General features: G+C 43.4%; 1 protein-coding gene across 4 annotated transcripts in view; it reads right to left on the bottom strand.

The window, feature by feature from the left end:
- Nucleotides 1–630: 630 nt before the first annotated feature.
- SYBU (syntabulin) overlaps nt 631–19,608 on the bottom strand; it is a 79,061-nt gene continuing 60,083 nt past the window's right edge. For 2 of the 4 annotated variants that reach the window (XM_086880166.1, XM_086880165.1), the window contains 4 exons: nt 6,804–6,906; nt 4,228–4,431; nt 3,013–3,162; nt 631–1,894 (listed from right to left, as the gene is read on the bottom strand). In XM_086880166.1, coding sequence (XP_086736292.1) covers nt 796–1,894; nt 3,013–3,162; nt 4,228–4,431; nt 6,804–6,906 — 1,556 coding nt within the window. In that variant the 3' untranslated portion in view covers nt 631–795. Of the gene's footprint in view, nt 1,895–3,012; nt 3,163–4,227; nt 4,432–6,803; nt 6,907–7,840; nt 8,099–8,686; nt 9,682–19,608 lie in introns of those variants that run through there. The other 2 variants (XM_023920531.2, XM_086880180.1) reach the window with 2 other exon arrangements.

Here is a 19,608-nt window from a genome sequence, read left to right as displayed (position 1 = left end):
TAAAGACTTTAAAACAACATTAAGATTTGAAGTGTATCCACGCCTATACTTATCACTGTAACAAGTGTTAAGACTCCCAACAATGTACATTTTTGGTTACAGTCCCTGTATACGCACAAGACCAGTGAAATGCTCAAGCAATTGCACAATTGAGAAGAGCACTACATGAGACAGGCACGAACGATGTGCTGGAAGCTGCCTGGGGAATACAGGTTTTACCTCTAAATTGAATTGACACTCGGAACAACAAATGGAAAGCGTTAGCATGCTTTCTGGAGCACAGGTGTGATACCCTAAGGGAAGGTTAGTGCTGTCTAGAGAAATACCCCACCTTTCCCTGGCCATTTTTTCCCTCCATCTCATACTACCCTTGAGCCAGTGCAAAGTGCCTGTACATTTGCTCAGTGAACCATCCAGGGAGAGTGACTGAGTTCAATCCTAGCTCAGCAGTGGAACAGGAAAGAGCAATAGGCTCGAATTCCTGATTTCCCTGGTTATGTTCACTGTGCAGATGTGCTGGCATGAGAAAGTCACCAGGACAGGGGAGGGACATGGTGCCTGCCAGCAGGAGGACTATTTCTGTAAGCAGCAGTACTGTTAAAAACATCTTGTGGAAGTACAAGGTTTAGCTTATTTTTTTTTTTTTTTGAAACAACATGTTTTTGAACTGATCTATAGTGCAAATCAAATAGTCAAAACCAAGTGATGGACTCTGCCAGAATATACAGTAGCTTTTTATGATCTATCTCATCCCTCTTTGCCTCAGCCAGTTGGTGCCCAGGGACAGAGTAGACTTTAGGTTTTGATACTGAAGGGTGTTCGGCGTAAAGAGTGCAGGGCCACCAGGCAGCAACCACGAAGCAATGCTCCAATATTGTAAATAGGATCTGTTCCTCCTCTCTGAGTACTCAAAGCCCACACAATAGTTGGTACAACAGGGGCTGCTACAGCCAGAAGATCCCCAAGGAGACTGCTGCTCCAGTATCTCCTCTTTATTCCTGCATTAACATACTCAAAGGCTTCATCATCATGAGTTTCTGTAAAATCAAGTTCTTTCATGAAACGGTTTTCATTAACTCTGTGCTCCACCTTTCTGCATGGAGACTCCATAGGAGACAAAAGGATGGCAGAATTGGGATCACTTGGAGTTAAGTCCACTATGATACCAGAATCACTGAAGCTTCCAAGAGAAAATTCACCCAATTCCTTCAGTGAAGAAGGTGGGCTTAGAGGACAGGTGTCTTGAGCTCTGAAGATGTTTTGAATGAGCTGCTCCACATCTAAGCTATATGGCACCACGTCAGTCTGGATGGCCTGTTCCACTGTCATGTTGCTTTTTTCTCCCTCCTGGCAATAAGTTAGTTTTCCATCCAGAATGATTTCAAGCATCTCTTTATTTACAGCAGCACCGAAGGGAGCTGGATCACTCAACTCAGAGGCTGTGGCAATCAGACTCTCTCCAGATGAGTCAGTCCCGTTAGCTCTGTCCTCACTAAGGAGCAGATCACTGTCTGCCACCTCCTCCAGACCCTGGTCCTCTGTGACGGGGCTGTCTGGCAGGGTGGCACACAGTGCTAACAGCTTCCCCTCCGAGTCGCTCGTGTACTCCAGGCTCTGCTCATCCCTCACAGAGTGGTCCTGAGCCATCTCCATGCTCTGCAGCAAAGATTCCAGTTTCTTGTTTTGAATGTTTATGTCTACGAAGTATTTCTGAATTTTTTTGTCTTTCTCAGCCAAGCTGTTTTTCATGCTTTCAATAACCTGCTTAAGTTGTTTAATTTCACTTCTTGCTTCCTTTAAGGCCAGCTCTGCCTCCACACGATTGCACTCTTCCTCAATCCAGTCTTCCCTCATTCGTCCCAGTTGAGCTTTAAGCTCTTCTATTTCTGTTTCCCTGTAACAAAATAAAATGAGGTGACACTTCTGCTGACTGCTCAGTTAAAGTCAACATGAGGCCACACCCCACAGAGATAGCTCTGCTGCTGAGATGCTCCAAGAAGGAAGCAAATTTCTCCAGGTGCCATTTGTGGCCACCTCTGAGAGAGTCTATGCCAGCTGATTGTTAACGGGAGTTACTGACCTCCCCACAAAATCAGCAGCCTTGTGGGCTGTGCTGTGATCCTGGACAATTTGAGGCACAGGTGGTGACCTCTAGGTCAGGTCTAACCAGTGTAGTGCTTAAATTCTCCCCTACTGCCTCGCCCTGGAGGAAATGGGAAACAGCTGCCTGGATGCATCCCCAGTGCCTGCCAGCAGCTTGTCACATACCTCCAGAGCCAGTGCTGGCCTCAGACAGCCAGGGAGCTCAGGTCTGCAGGCTTTCCCCAGCAGGGAGCCAGAGGCTGCTGCAAACACATGGGGAGCAAGTGGGGGAGAGGGGACTCCTATATCAATTCCAGGCCTTGCAGATGCAGAGGAAGAGCACTGGGTCCCTGGAACTCTGTCTTGGGCTCCATTCAAACAGCCCTTTGTGCCCCCTTAGGTTCTCTGTGCTGGAGAGCCAGCTCTCAGAGTGCAGTCTCACTAAAAGAGACATCTGTTGCTGCATAATGCACATTGTCACTTCTTTGCTCAGCATCCATACAAAGGGCTATTGTGAAAAAATCAGTATATAAGCGACAAAAACACTGGGAGAAGGAGGACATTGCAGTTCTACTTCACTGAGAGGTAGAACAGGATACTAAGGTATCCTGTTAATGCATGCTGGCAGGTAGAAACTGTTCTATGCATAAATGGTCTCAATCTAAATCAGACTTGTAAAAAGTTGTCTTTTTAAAGTATTCTATTGTGTAAGTTCCAAAAAGGAAAAAGAGACAGCTATATTTATAGACAGACTCATTGTTTTGCATTCCCTTAGTACATTCTGAAATCTGAAATATCAAAAACAACCTAATATTTCAAATTTCTTAATGGAAACTTCATTGATCAAGAAATGAGCAAAACCACTCAGGTTTACCATCCCTAAATGTTCCCAAATAAATCTTTCTGACTGATTTCTGAAGTGAGGCTTACCTTTCTTTAAGTTTGCTTTCAGATTCCTTCAGCTTGGTTTTCAAATGCCGTACTGCCACTTCTTTCTGCTGCAGAGGAGTCAAATATTGCTCTGGATTTTGTGGCTTAATGCTGTGATTGTCACCACAAGAATTGTATCTCCCTGATCGTCTGAAAAAATCCAAAACAAACCATCACATACCATCACTCTTACAGTTCTTACATCCTGGCAGAATGAAAAGCATCCCATTGACTGATAAATGCAAACCTTGACTCATCTGGGGCTCCTCAGTGTCCACACAAGTTACTTCACCTTGCAAGTCAAAGTACCTGAGGAACCAGCTGATTTTTAGCTACAGTGCAAAATTTACTATTTATTGTACTTGGCTTCATTGTCATTACATCAAATGAGGCTTTTAACTTTAAAATACCTGGCCATCCCTTCACCCCAAATGGGTGGTGTGCCCAAGAGCAGGCAGGGCAAGGGCACCCATCTACAGACAGCCAGGCGAGGCAGCCCAGGGACTGAGTTCAGCTCCACACAGGAGTTATAAAGCTGAGCACACTGAAAACTACACTCATCCTGTCTGTTTTTGGGTGTGTATCTTACATGCTTGGCTGCCAAGTTGTCTGGGAGAGAGGGCAACAGCAGTAGCATGGTGGCCATTTCTTCTCTGCCACGTGTCACATGCTCTGGCAGGTATCTGTGTTCTTTCCTGTACAGGAAACTGCACTCCTTAGGGAGGTGCCGAAGGCTAGGCGGGGTGAATTTTCACCCAAGTGCATCTTGCTTCCTACACTACCCCACCCAACTCTCTCCAAACTGAAAAGAACCCTACAACAAACGAACCAGTAAATCCTCATAAGAACTGATGGCATGAAAATGCATGAAATAGCCTGCCTTGAAGTGAAAGCCAACTGCAAAGGACTTTGAGTTAAAGTAAACTGGAATTTTACAGTGCTGAAAAAATAGAGCTTTTACAGGGTATGGAGAACTTTGCTGACTGCTAAGTCACCTATACAAGGCATCACAGCTATGGTGAGGAGCAAGATGACCTGCATGGCAACTCCTACAGCTGATTCCAGAACACAGTGCAGAGGTCTTACTGAAATTAAGGTGATTTTAGGGCTTCATATCATACTTGGTACCATTTTTTTCCCACAGCCAGTAACTTTACTTGTTAGATGTAATCTAGAGGATTACACCAGGACCAGGAGGCTGAAACACAGACTTGCCTCATCACTGGACTGCTGTCACTTCCTTTGTATGAGCCTGAGTTGCTGCTGCTGGCTGAAGACGCTCTGTAACTCTGATGGATGTTAGCAGGACTCAGATGGTTTTTGCACAGTGTTGATGAAGCGTCCTTGCCGTGTGAAGCAGGTGGACTGGCTCCAGACTTGTAGGATAAGGATCCATTATTCCGACCATAAGGACCACGACTGGAGAACAAAAATGGTGAAAACATTATTCTCATCACACAACCCATTAGGTGCCTTACTTTACACACAAAGTTCTCTAAACAATAAACCAGAGAGATAACTGTGAGTAGCTGGAAAGAAATAAAGTTCTGAAATGATCAGCCACTGCATGTTCTGTCACTGGCAGAGGGCTCTCAGTCTGAATTATGTGTTCTAAGGAAATCTCAGCCATTTTACATCTCTCTGTGGACAGCACAGCTCCCAGTGACTTCATCAGACCATCCATGTTCCCTGAATCTTTGACTCTGTTAAGTAATGAGAGGCCTGTGGTCTGGACTAATGCCAAAAGAACCACACTCCAGCTTTCCCTGGCCAGGCCTGCAGAGTGGTGTCTGTGCATGGAGGGTTGCTGTAAGACTGCTTTCATGCTCCTCAGCATGCAGCCTGGGGGATCACAGTGTGCACTGAAAACAGATTCTGTTTGGGCCACTGCTCTTTTCTGCCTTTGGCATACTGGGTGCTTCATCTGTCATGGTCAGCTATTCATTCACTTCGGTATAGCTTGAACCCCACGGAGAGCAGGCTGAAATAGTATTAAAAGAGACAAAGGAAAGCACAGTCTTCTCTTTTTTCCTTCCAGTTTTTCTCATACATATTTACCTTTCTTTTCCCATTCTTTATTAAAGAATCTTTCAACTGTGTGTGCTTGAAAGCAATTGGTATCCTCCCTGCCTGACAGCTGCTCAAGGGCTGGAGTGCTCTGAGGCCACCTTCTTGGGATGTGTCCCTCTCCTGCTCACTTGGTTTGTCATCCTACACTACTACACTGCTACCTTCATTCTCCCATTGAAGTTGTTCTTCTAAATGGTAATGAAAGGACATGTTTAAAAAAATAAAAAAAAAAAAAATATCAATCAGAAAATACCAGGAAAAGGCAAACCCTGCCAGGCTTGAATATAAAAAATCAAATACCACAGAACTATGAAGCAACATGTCTTCTTTAAATTGTTTCACTTGGTTTTTTCCCTTCTCTGCAAATGGAACAGTTTATAAGGAACAGATGGTTGAGTGGCTGCTGCGAACCTTCATCACACTGCTGTGGTTTGGGTGATTTTGTAATTATTTTACAATGAAGTACAGGACTGTGGTTTGTGACAACACTGAAGTATTTCATAGCAAGTAAAGTCGAACAGTTAAAAAAGAACATACTGCAAAGGAGTTATCTCTTTCCAGTTTATACAGTGTATCATCAGCTCTGGTGTGTGGTAGAACTTGCAGAGACTGTGCTTAACATAGCAGCGCATCTGGAGGAGCCTTATTACCGAGGAATTCTGTCCGATCCAGGATGCCAGTATGCTCTAGTTTAAAGTTATATTAACATGCACAGTAGTATACGAAATTATACAGAATCTTACTGAAATTAAGGTGATTTTAGGGCTTCATATTATACTTGGTACCATTTTTTTCCCCACAGCCAGTAACTTTCCTTGTTAGATGTAATCTAGAGGGAACTTCAGTAGCGTTTATTTTTCTATCAGTCTCATGATACAGACAGGGAAGCGCTCTCAAAGCCTCATTCTGCTGAGCTCTGTATGCCGGGACACATCGCGGCCTGCAAGACGCCTGTGTGACTCAAGCACACGGGTCTCCTGCTGCCGGTCCCAGCCTGCCTGCCAGCTCTTCCATGGCAGGAAACCAGCCCTGTCCATCTGAACTCCTTCCTCCTGCTCCACTAAATGTAACCAGCAGGGACTGCGTGGGCAGAACGCAACGTGCACTGCTCCATCCCAATGCCCCTGTATTCTCAAGCTGTCCGAACCTGCAGTTCACATATGACAGGGAGAAATCTTACAGAAATCTTTCATGAACAGTTCATTTAGACAGGTGACTATGATACTTTTTTTCTTTTTTAAATTGCCTGTAGGCTGGGCAAGGGTACTTCAGAAAAAAAAATAAATAAAAAAACATCAAAGGTAATACTGTCTACTTCTTAAAACAAAAAATAAGATCATGATCTGGAAAGGTGTAAGCTGACCTGACTATTTATGACAGAGATAAAACAAAGTGCTAAGACCAGAAGGTTTAGGTTAACTGGTTAGAAATACTGCTGTTAACTAACATACCCAGCTCTCCCTCCACTCCAGCCAATGCCTGGATTGTATTTCCCACACTTGCCACGAATAAACAAATAAACCCCAACAGCTGGCTGATCTGGCGTACTGACAATTTTTGTGCACTGAATACAGAATTTTTTTTCTTTCTTTCTTATATTGCAGTTCTCACCAGCATGCTACCCAAGAGCCTTGTGTTAACCTGACTGTTTTAAAATGCAACACCTTACACAATAGTCTGTCTTTGCACTAGCGACATTCAGGAAAAATTGCTTTGCTTACTTGCGAGAAAAAGAAGATCTCTTGCTTCCAGCAGCTGACATATGGACTTCAGGTGCTGAAATACTGCCTGTGCTGCTTGAAGAGCTAAAATCAGCTTCACTGCCTGGAAAGGAAAAGGAAAGAGTGAAAACATGATGGAAATTATAACTCAAAAGATTGTTTTCAAAATAACAGTGAATCACAAGCATCCTTCCTTTGTCTGTTCTGGGTGAATTTCAGAAGTTGCATGGATTTTCAAACATCCCTGAGGACAAGAACTGGATTTGTTCCAGATTTTCAACATTTCTTCAGAACTGGCACTTCAGACAGAGCAGAAAAAAACATTTGGACACAAAACCCTCACACTACAGAAGCCATTTTAGGTCTCAGACAGGAGCACTTGTGTTGTGACAACCTGTTTGCTCCCTCACAGCCATTGATAGATGAATGAGGCTGCTCACATGGCTCCTTCAGGAACACAGTGATTAGAACACACTGCTGTAACTGGATATTTCTCATGCTTTAAACCATACAGAAACATTGCTCACTGCTTCTGTTTTGTTTAATGAGATAACATAAATGTTTATTTATATATATATGTATGTATAAACCTGTACAGGCTAACAGCACATCTATATATTTATCTACACACATATGCAGGTTTTCATGTGGTACAGAAGCATAGTGAGGCAGTTCTAATAACCTTAAAATAATCCAGTAATCACATGTAGATCTCAGGTACCAAGTCATCTGTCTGATTGCTGATTTTCTAAGGATCACAGCTTTTATTTCATAAGCTCTGGCATATACAAGGGAAACTGCTCTCATTTTGTTAAGGTCAGTAGCAGATAGATTTGCTTAGAAAATCTTATCCTCTGGAAAAAAAAAATACCAAAGCTATAATTTTTTTCTAATCTGTCAGTCCAATGGCAAACGTTCTATGCCATACCCAGGTCTCATGCTGCAGAGCCACAGTAATGAATGGTGACTTTAGCAGAGGGGATTGAAATAACTCTCCAACATCCTTTAAGTGGCTGACCAAGGGGAGCATGTCTCACCTGGGAATTTCTGGATGTCATCCCATGGATAGACATCCCCAAGGCAGCAGCTGCAAACTTGCAGTTTTTACAATCCTTTCCACAAAGGGGAGATGCAGCTGCAGCCACCATCATCCTCTCACTGCAGCTAGACCTCAATCTCCCTTAAATTCTTCACAGGGCTGATGGTAAAGGGCGCACCTTTCACCCTGAGACTGGGAAAAGGCTTTGTCAGAACCTGGCTTCACAACCTTAAAGAGGCTGAGACAGCCAGCAACCAGTCTTACCATGTGGCAACACTTAGCAACTGGCCTTAGGATAAGGTGTGATTGGATTTAACCCAATACTTTCCCTACCTCAGGACATCTGAGACCAGCCTACATTTTTCTGTGCCTCTGCATCAGCCCATCCCAGGATATCCCTCAGCTTCATTTCAAAGTGCTCAGATACAAAGCTCAGCTCTTCAAAAGGGGATCCCAGGGACCCAGCTCTAGCACCTCTAACCTGCTCCATATCCCGTACAACACCTCTGGTAATAAGACCCAAGCTACCACAGCCACAACCAGATCAGAGCTGCGTGAAAATTTGCAAGGGGAGGGAAGGAAAGCAGCAAAGACACTTGGTTTCACAGGGAATTTATATCATGTTTACAGATGTAAATGTGAGTGACCCTCTCCTTAGGGAAGCAAAATGATCATGGGACATGACATTCCCAGATGCAACAGAATTTTCCTGATAAGCAAAATATCCCCATCTACAAGACTAATGTACGCTCCATGTAATGTACACTCTTGGTATCACACTACACTCAAAACTACTCTTCTAAACAAGACCCAAACAAGTAAACACATCACACAGATATCATACCTCTGGTGTTTGGGTCCCCAAAACATTCCAGCGCTTGCAAGACACCAGCAGCTTCCCCAAGTCCTGGCTGTGGCGCAGAGAGCAGGAGCCCTAGCCAAGGTTCATCTCTGGGTAAGCAGATCACATCATAATCAGATCTCGCTATCGAAAGCATTGCCGAGTGGCAAGGCTTAACAAGTGCCTCTTCCTGACCTGCCTGGCTTGGAGCACCAAGAGCTGCAGGGCTGGGCACTGCTGGCAGGAGCCAGCAGAGCCTGAAAACACAACCCCACCATCAGCAGAGCTTTCTGAAAGACTGAACCGCATCTGAGACCAGGAACTGTGTCTGCAAAGCATGAACTAACCTTTCTGGCCCCAGTTCTAATAACAGCTACACACAAGCTTAACACTTAGCACAGGAGACTGCTTATGTTTAAAATTAGGCATGTGGCTATTTATAGGATCTTTGAGAACATTTTATAAGTTAAAGGGGTCACTGCTAGTGATGGTTCCAAGTGTATAAATTATGTTCAAGCCAGTTTTGTGTGTAGCAGAGCTTGACAGAAATGCTATTAGGAGACTTTAAAAAATATCTTCTCCCATTTGGTAGACATCTCTCAGCAAAATAACATGGCATCTATCCATAAAATATCCATTGCAACGTATTCTCCTGGGTAGGCGTGACTTCTGTCTTACAAATATCTTAACAAAACATGAAACTCCTTGTCTTAGCAGCAGTGCAGGCAGGGGCTGAACACAGCTTCTCATTCTCCTAACTCCATTCTCCAGGTGACAGCTTCCTAAGAATGCCTGTTGACTCTTTCTGTCACTGTAACTATGTAATGACAAAAGCTCACATATGTAAGCCCCAGAACAGCCCATTAATTTAGTGCTAACTATGAAAGAGGCTGACATTTCTCAACCCCGCATTCCTTTGTCCCAACTGGCCATAACACTTGTTTAGCTTCAATCACACACTTTCCTCTTAAAAGGAGCGTCTCACTAACCCCTTGCTGCAAAAGATGCATGCAACACGTTGAGTCACCACCTTCAGCCGTATGTCACTTGGACTTCACTCGTTCATGTTCTTCCACGCTGCAGCCATCGGTGTCCCAGCCCATGGAGGCCGCCCGAGCCCAGGCCGGGAGCCCGTCCTGCCGCCTCCCCCGCCCGCCAGCGGGCTCCGAGCACGCCGCGGGAGCAGAGCTCTGCACTGCCCTGTGCAATGGCAGGAACAGCACAAGGATGGCCAACGAAGCACCGTCACATTTTCCAGGGTTGCTCCTTGCCGGGAAGGGGATTGTGAGAAGCAAGAGTGAAACCCTGCAGAGCCCGGTGCCGCCCCCGCACTTCACCGCTCGGTGGCTGCGAGCTGAGAGCGCTCTGTGCTGCCTCTCGCCTCCTTGCTGCCCCGACAGCATCGCGACAGTCACCGGGCCGGGCTGACACCGAGCGAGGAGAAGGAAGGCCGTGCCAGCTGCCGAGCTGCCCGTGACGAGCCCGGGCAGAGGCACACAGGGTGACCCCGGTCCGCCGGACGCGGGTGGCATCGGCCACCGCAGCTCGGGGAGCTCACACTCGCCTGTCGCAGCACGGGAACCAACTGGGAGGCTCTCAGGAATGTCTCAAGGGCAGGTTTCCCATCCTGCAAATGATGCAATTACAGATGCGGGGGCGGCACTGAGCAGCGGGAGAAGGAGCTGCGTGTGCCAGGTTCGCCTCCAGCTGGCAGCAGCTGCTGTTTGTGCAGGGCAGCCACCACCCACTCGGTCCCGACGAGCCTCACCCCTAACCCGCCTCAGCCGCAGTGCAAGGACAACAGCTGTACCCGACTGTATCACACACACTGCACTCACACCTCTTACAGGTAGAACTGATCACCTTCTGCAGGTACATTGGGCCTACAATGTATATAAACCACAGAGCTTAGCTCTCTTTTGACTCCATAAACATGACCTCTTTATAAATGTATCAGTCTTGAAGTAGGTTTTGCATACAGCCAGTGAAACAGAGCTGTAAATAAAACAGCGTTCACAGAAACAGCTTGTCCTCAAAATGTAAAGCACTTAAATTTGCTGAGCTTTCTTGCCTTCAAAAGCACTCTGTTATACAGCAAAATGACCAAAATATTCATACATATTAACCTCTTTGGTGCAGCTACTTGAGAAATATGTGACATGCTGTCTCTCTAGATAGCTTGTTTTAGAGACCCCATGGGTAGAGCTTTGGCCTGACTGTGTGAAAAAATATCCAGCAAAGTCATTAGAAGCAGCTGGAAAAGTAGAGAGAATTCAGTTGTAATGCCCACTAAAGAAAGGGCCTGTATTTTTAAGATATTTGGTTCAATTTAACTCACAGCTACATCTCTAGCTCCAATATTTAACATCATAAGCAGCATATTTCCAGGAACCACTAATGCTGCTTTTATTTTTCTATTTAATATGGGGCTGTTCCTGCAAGATAGATTTTGTGTGCCACAAACAATCTAGGAAAGAAAACCACACTGCTCACATGCACTGAAAAACTTAAAAAAAAATAAGCTGCAAAGAAGCAATGACATCTTCCTTTAACATTCCAGGCTTTTCTTCAGATAACAGCCTTAAAAATGACCCATTTTGAAGGCCAAGTCTCCTAGTGGGAAATGTGCTGAATTCAAAGTGTCAAGACCATAGATGACAGTGGGTTTTGGTTCCAGTTCCTGGCCTTTGACTTTATTACTTGTTTGACTTAGGATTATTGTATGGGAGGCTCTTATTTTGGAATTAACTATTACATTTCACACTGAACAGTAACTGGGTAAAAGCAGGTATAACCTTGAGAGCAAGGAACAGGTCACAGCTCTCCTCCATGTGGACTGCTGTAATCTTTGGGTGACAGAAGCTGCTCACACATGCTCTGCCTGTATCACTCTCTCCACTGTAATGAGTTCTAACATCAGGGGAGGAAGTTGAGGATGCCCAGTAAGTTGCACTGGTTCAGGAACTCTTAGGAGAAGTGTAGATTCGAGTTCCTTTGGTCTAAAGAAGGCACTGGACTCAGACCTTTTCCTCAAGCTCTAACTGCTTGGACTGGTAGCACTAGCACTGCCCGTATTTCTGAGGAATGAAACCTGCTGGATGCCTGCACTCACAGAGATGGTCTGGCTCTGGTATGGAGGCTCACAGTGAATCCAAGCCATGCACGTGGGCACACCCAGGACTACAGGCAGGTGACTAAGTCTGGGAGATGGGCACTTCTCTCTGCATCTCCTGTGGGCATGTGTGGCATGCTCTCTGCTGTGAATCTTGAATTTTAGTACCTAATCAGCCCTCTGATTTTATGAGGTTTAGTCATCAAACTCACATTTGTGAGTTGTGCTCCATGAATGATGGCAAGAAACTGAGTACAGCAATGTCTGGCATCCCTTCCCTATCCCACTGCACTGGCCAATGAATGAAGCCATTACTGTCCACTCTTGGGTGGACCCAACTGCTCGACAGTGCTCCCTCAGCAGACAGGTCTGTGGTCACATTTCAGATGGGTGCTTGGCCCAGTCACAGCTGGGCACTTGGGCAGCTGGCAGATACACAGTCAGAGGGGATGTGGAGCAAAACTTTGGGTGTGGGTCTCCATAAATCGTTCAAATGTTTTGGGCAAGAAGACTTCCAGCTCAAAACCAGACAGCCTTTTGGGAAGGACTACAACACAGATCGTGCTTCCCTGTCTTTGGATCTAAATGCAATTTTATAAATTATTATTTATATTGATTTTCACTCATTTTTCTTGCTTATTCTTTTTACTTTGAAAGAAGGATTATTATCAAATAATTAATCTCATTAAGCAGTTTTCTGATCTAAGTACTATAGTTGTAGTAGTAATCTGAACCACACTAATGCAAATTATAAGCATTGCAGATCTCAACATGAATACATAATGTGACTTATGTATTCTGTGAAACCACAATCAATCAAGCTCTTCTCTCAAAACACAGTCACTACAAAATAATTACTGACATTGGCTGAGAGCCATCATGCATATTCTGCATATCACTATGATCTGGGCTTGTGTTTTTCTTAATTGTTTCTAATTCACTGATTTGTAGAGAAGCCAAAAGCTAATGTTGGAATAGACAAAGAGCATTACAAGTTGGAGTTTTTTGTTGCTTTATGTATTTTTAAGGATATTATTCTTACAGAAGTCAGCCTGACCTAATTATTTTTTTGTGCTTGTATATGGAGCTTGAGCCATTCTACCAATGCCTTAAAAACAGCTTCCATAATTTCACTCTTCTCAGCCTGAAGTGACCTTTGTCAGGGGAACATATGCTCATGGAGCAGAAGGGAACAGTCTGGGGAACTTATCTTCATGTTCAAACAAAAAGGTTCTTTGTTATTAGAGACAGAAAGATGCTCCTTTCTTACACCAACCTCAATACAAACATTGAGACTGGAGGTTCAAAAAATACACTGGAAGTTGTATAACATAATGCTAACTTGCATTTGACAGTTTTATAAATTATTTCTTCCATCCACCTATGGACACTTATTTTTTATTATTTATTTTTTATACCCATGCAGTATCACCCAAGGGGATTTTTTTATGTACCGGGCAGTACTATTTGGTCTTTTTGAAGGGAAATGGATAGGCTGGTCAGAAGTATTTTTAGGAACTGGAAAATGTCATCTTTGGCAGGGATAACTTAGCAGTACACAGAGAGGCAGCAAACTTCATCACAGACTGGGAAAAGATCCCAGCCCTCCCGTCACGTTGGTGGCAGAAGTTTAACAAAGGGCTTTCAGAGGCCCCTTCAACACATCTCCTAAATCTGGTTCCTGTGTGCAAGGAGGAGAAAAGCTGTCTGGGGCACAGCAAGGAGCTGCACAGGCCCACGGGCACAGTGTATCTGCAAGTGCATGAAATTGCATGCAAAACCTGATTCAAGTGAAAGCTTTTGCATAGTCACCCTTAATATAAGACATATGGTTTTCATTACAAAGTGCATAAAACATTTTAAATCAGTTTGACATGTTTTCAACAGGCAAGGGAAAAACACTGGAAGGAGAAACATATCTGGGAGGTAACTGGTGAAACAACCCTGAAATTCCAGGATAAAAATCAAAATTTGTTGTAAGCGAATAAAATATTTACTGTAACACACATGTTGAAATTATTATAAAAAAATGAATAAAGTTCAAGTGCCATCTATTGAAAAGAACAGTAAAACCTTACCCAGTTGGTTGCATAAACTATATTTTTTACAGTAACAAATCTAAGGTAGGTCTGAGGCCAATGCATTTCAAGTTATGACTGCCATCATTTTGCAGCTTTTTCTCACTCTTACTGGACACACAAGAAGCCTGTGTTGTTTCTGCTTATTGATTCTTGCAGGTGTGTGGTCAAGTTGTACTCCACCAGCTCTAGCAAACATTCAGCCTGCCCAGATTTCAAAAGCAAACAGCTTCCTATTATTTACAGAATCTAAGAACGGTGGAACACTGACCTCATGATCAATGAAGTGCCTCAGCATGGAAATAAGACAATGTAATACTAATAAAATATGAAACAAACCTGGCAGAATTTTAATTTCTTTTAAATACATTTTATGTAATGATGTATATAAACTACACTGTTACAAAGCAGGTTTGTTATTTTTTTATGCCACATTAAATGCAGTACATTTCAGACTCCTTGCAGAAGTGATGTCCACCTTGCAGTAGCTGGAGGATGAATGTACAAAACGAGGCCAGGTCTCCATATCCTGGGGGAATTTGGGAACTGGTGCTCTCCCTAATTGCCATCTCGACTGGGAACCACCTCCCACCAGTCTCACTCAGCAAAATTTCTCAGGTCTGACAAACTCTTGTTTCTGTGCATGCCTAGAAGCAGGTCACCTTAAAAAGCGATGAGCAGTTTAGTGTCTCTTTTGAAAGACCTGGGTGTATGTTTCACACTACACCACATAAATCAGGATCCACACAAAACAAGCCAATGGCAGCTCTTTAATGCTGTGTGCTTTACTGGGGAAATGCAGGCTCCACCTGGGATTCTTAGGGCCAGGCTTAGCTTTGCACTGGGAGGATGCTGTACATGATCTCCCCATCACACCCCTGGAACACAGCATCCATCAATAAGAACTTGATAAAGAAATGAGGTCCCATCCTTGCAGATTGTCATGCCCTTCTCCAGCTCCTCCATAAAACCACATAGTTTGGAATGCCTATCTTCATTAACCCCAGCTAAATGGGTGAAATCCATACAAACCTGAGTTTTCCACAGCTCCCACGTCCATCAGGAGACTCCACCCTGCACACAACACAGATAAGAAAACTATTCTCTGCAATCTAAAGTTTTAGCAAAGTTGGGCAACTCCTATCTAATTTTTCTGTCTGCTGGGTTTTATTTATGAGTACTGTGGTTTCTTTACTAGGACAGGGACTTGACTTCATTTTTCCTTTCTCCTAGGCTCTTCCCAAGCTCAGAATTCTTAACTTCATGGGAGAACCAAAATGGAGTGAAGACATCTAAAGCACAGCTTCATCAGGATTTAGATATCTAGGTACGCAAAAGCAAGTAAAATACCACTGCTTAAATAGGCCAAATGTTTAAAATGACACCACCATCTGCAAAGATCTGGTAAGTTGCTTATGCTTGACCTTCTACTTCTGACTCTACTCACCACCCACTCACCAATGCCTTTATATGACAGTGAAATCAAGTAAGTGAGATTTGCCTGACTAAAATAAAGACATTCCCTTAGCTTTCCATTCCCATGCATAAATACAGATATATAAACATGAGGAATATACAGATTTATCCACTCAATACTGCTCTAAGTAATGGCTCTGAGGGAAACAAATCTTTTAGGTAGTAATTTGGTCACCTAAAAAAAACAGATCAGAGAGCACTAAAAATATTTATGATTTGAAGTTAAACATGGCCAGAAAAATGGAAAATCAGATTTTTCTACTTTCTGTTTGAAATGATGCTTTAATTATGAAAACAAATGCCTTTCTTCTTTTAAAAACGGGGTAAAACATAAAAAAAGATCCCAAAAAATTCAAAATACTTTAGTTTGAATATGGCCTTTGTTCAGTTTGAAACAAAGATTTTCTTTAATGTTTTGATTTGGCAGCAACTTCCAAATCAATTGTTTGCATAGCTCTGGTTGGAACATAGTAAGATGTCAGACAAAAAAGCAAGAGGAGAAAGAAAAATAGAAAAGGAAATAATCTATCAATTCCTGAGTAAACACTGCTCAGAAAACACTTTAAATCCCATGATTCTCATTAAAAAGGCATTAATAACCTGGATAAATTCCAAAAAAGGTCAACAATAATGATAACAGCATTACAGGGCACTGTTTATGAAATGAGATTAAAGGAATGCAATTAGTTTATTCTAAGATAAAAATGCATACAAACAACACAGTTTATCATGGGAGGAGGAATACAGCTGGAAAACTGTAAAGAAAACTATGTAACAGCAACACAGGGTTCTGGCTGTGATGCATGTTATTTCATGAAAAGTTACTTGAAATAAAAACTCATAGTGAGTGGGAGTTGTGCATAGTAAAATGTATCTGGAGTAGGTTCAGAATACTGTAACCAGGGTAAGTTAGGAAGCTATTTTAAACATTGGCACAAATAATACAGATTGTAATTTAAAAGCTGAGGACAAAAAGTTTTCCTAAGGGAAGATTCATAATGGACTTTTTCGTATGCACAGTATTTAATTCTGTGAATTACAAAACCCACAAAAAGCAACCACAAGGCACAGAAAACTCACTGCAGTAAATACACAAATTTCAAGGCATGTTCTATGTTGACCTCACACACATTTTAAAACAAATACTTAGGAGTGTGCAGCGTGTATAGCATTGGTTTGGTTGGCCCTTTCTGGCTCAAATTCCACTCCGGATTAGCAGAGGAGAAAAAAACCCAAACAAACCTGCTTGGATATACAAAAAGAATTTTATTGTTTTTACTAAAGATCACAGCTATTGCCATCTTTAATACCAACCTCTAAAGCCCAGGGCCCCTCTTACGCCAGGCCCTCAGCTGTCTGCCCGATGCAGGAGCACGTCCTCGCAGGCCCCGGGAGCCCTTCATTGCCATCATTTGGGTCTGAAGGATGCATTGTGTGGCAGGGATCTCGTGCTGTGCAGCATCCCAGGCACTTCTCTCCCTGCAGAAGCCCCATCCCAGGTCCCCTGCTCACTCTCATCTGCACTCAGGGCAGGGGCTCTCTCCTGGGCCAAGCGCGAGGTGAAGCCCCAGGCCGCAGGCAGCCTCGGCCGCCATCTCCCTGGAACAGCGGCTGTCCCACTTTCTGTGCGTCCTGAGCAGCACCAGGACAATTAATGGGCCAGGGAGAGACAGACAAAGGAGTTGCCGTGTGTCTGCTGGGAACTCAGCTTCGAACCGCAGTGAAAGAGTAACTAAATGGAAGCGGAACAGCTTCCCTGGGAGCAGGCACCCTGCATCCCCTCAGCCTGCCCGGCAGCCCTGTATTAGGGCACTCCTCTCCTTTGTGCTACAGGCCATCCCCCAAAATACATACAAAGAGATCTAAATCTAAGTTTCCATTAACTGAACCAAGCAACGTGGACATCCTTTTATTTATTTCTTTTATTTTTAGTAAGGAAGGAGGTATGTAACAGCAGACTTTTGTCCAAGGCTCTGAATTGCAGGTGGCCAGCCCAGAGCTGGGCAGGTCACTGTGTAGAACAGGTGGGACTCAGGCTTTCAGCTTTTACTTGCCAATTTCTCCTTTACAACTTGCTGGCTTCTTTTTTGGATCCTCTATTTTTGCTGTGACATCTGGGCACTTCTTGACTCTAAGAGTCTTCTGAACAAAGTAATGTATGTCCCGAGAGGCCGCAGCCTACCCACTAATTGCCTATGTCTCTACTTAGCAACATCTAAAACAATTTTTTAGAAGGGGTTGGATTATAAAATTTGTGACAAAGAATTAAAAGATGTTTTTTGTATACCGCTTGAACAGGAAATTGTAGATTTGTGTTAAATACTATGAAATGCTTTGAAGTTGAAGCATTACTTGTAGCTTCTATTTTGCTTATTTCATATTTACAAGAAATATTTGGGTATTTGAACATGTTCTTCCCCATCAATTCAAGCAAATTTGTTTAAATTAAAAGTTTAAATCTAAAATACATATAAATCTAAACTAAAAACCTACTGCTATGCCAATAATTTTTACCTACTTTTCTAAGCATCTTTTGCTTAAAATATTTATATTCTGGTTATAATCCAGTATTATTTTTCAGAAGTTACAGAGGACTTATTTCATTTCAGTGTGAGTTAGTAGCTTTAGGACTTCAGTTAGTCCTAAAAATATTTAAGTTCTGTGAATCCACAGTGCAAAATGGGATACAGAATCTCCCACTGCAATGGTAAGCAGCTTGGGAAGCAGTCCTCACTAAGTGGACAAACGGAGAGTGCCTAAGCTTATCAGAGTTGAATGGAAGAGGAAAAAGCACCTAATTAGAGGTACTTGAAGGTCTATGTGTGCTTTTCAAGCACAAACTGTCTTCCACAACTGAATGTCTAAGAACTTCCCTTTCTATTAAAAAAAAGAAAGGAGCCAAAAAAGAGAAAGAAAAGCTACAGATACTATGGTTGACTTCAGCAAGAGCCAACAGCAGAAGTGTCAGAGGCCTGATGAGGACACAGGAGATGCAGGTAGGATTCATCTGACTAAACATGGAAGTCTCCCATGTCTGAGCCAACCTCAGTCCCATGCTCAGTCAACATAATCAGTTAAGTAAATGTTTTAACACTTGGTCAGGAGGATCACACACCAGATACAGTGGCTTAATTCTTTCTACCTCCTTTGAAACAAAATAGGACCTTAGTACACTCATGTAGGCAAAGATAATTCCTACACCACAAATTGGGAATTGAAGTCACATAAATTAGGGGCCATATCTGCTCTGTTCATCTAGGATGAAGACCATGAATTCACATGTCCCTCACCTCCAAAATAGCTCCTGTAACCCCTGCAAGGGAAATGGCAGGTTCACCTGCTAAAGCTGTTTTGTGTCCCTTGAGCAATGGAATCAATCACTTAGACCAGAGAAAGAGAGTCAGACCCCATTTGCTACTGAAGGGTATCTAAGGAGACAATGAGAGTCATGTTTGACTTCTTCTGCATCACAAAAGGTGAGGGATTTATTCCAGACAGAGGAGCTCCAACCAACAGCATCTGTTGGCTGTGCTGGGTCTAGAACTAGAAGGAAATATTCCAAGGGGCCATTAGAATCTGGATATCTCAGAGTATGCAGGGGAGGCTGGGCTTTGCAAATGCCAGATTCTCAGCAGTATCACCCCCACCACCATCCCTCAAACCTCACAGGCTGGCCGCCTTCCAGACCTTACTGATTGCTACAACCACCAAACCTCTGCAGGGTAAGGTCCCTCTGGGCTCAGCTCCCAAACACAAGCTCTGAGAACAGCATGGGCTGGAATCCAGACACGATGTCCTCACTCCTGGAGAGTGAGATGTGCATGTGCCTCCCGCCCAGAGCACACCCTGCTCCTCTGGGACCCACAGAACCGAGGCCTTAATAACTCCCTGTGATGGCAGGTGAGGCAAGCAAATCTGCACAGCTCCATAGCAGAAGACATGAAAGTAAAGCAGTCAGATATGCAGGATGACTCAGCACATACAGAATTATTATCCAGAAGCATTTTTTTGTTTAGAATCTCAGCAGTACCTATTTTGTGTGGGTGCAAAATGAAAGGTGAAGAGAAAGAAGAAAAGCAAAATAACTGAAAACTGCCACAACTGTATTTGTTAAGATTCTGTATTAGAAAAGGGTCTCAGAACCTTTAGTGTCACAAATGAAATGATGAAATACACATATTAGAAAGGGAGAAGAGTGCGACAAACTGTACAGGAAACAAATGTTGCCTACAGTTGGATCTGAATGTCAGGATGGTTAT

The sequence above is a fragment of the Cyanistes caeruleus genome, chromosome 1, assembly GCF_971803275.1.
Source record: "Cyanistes caeruleus chromosome 1, bCyaCae1.hap1.1, whole genome shotgun sequence".
In the NCBI taxonomy this organism is placed as follows: domain Eukaryota; kingdom Metazoa; phylum Chordata; class Aves; order Passeriformes; family Paridae; genus Cyanistes; species Cyanistes caeruleus.
Note: the sequence above shows the minus strand (reverse complement) of the source record. Positions and strands in the feature narration are given on the sequence as shown.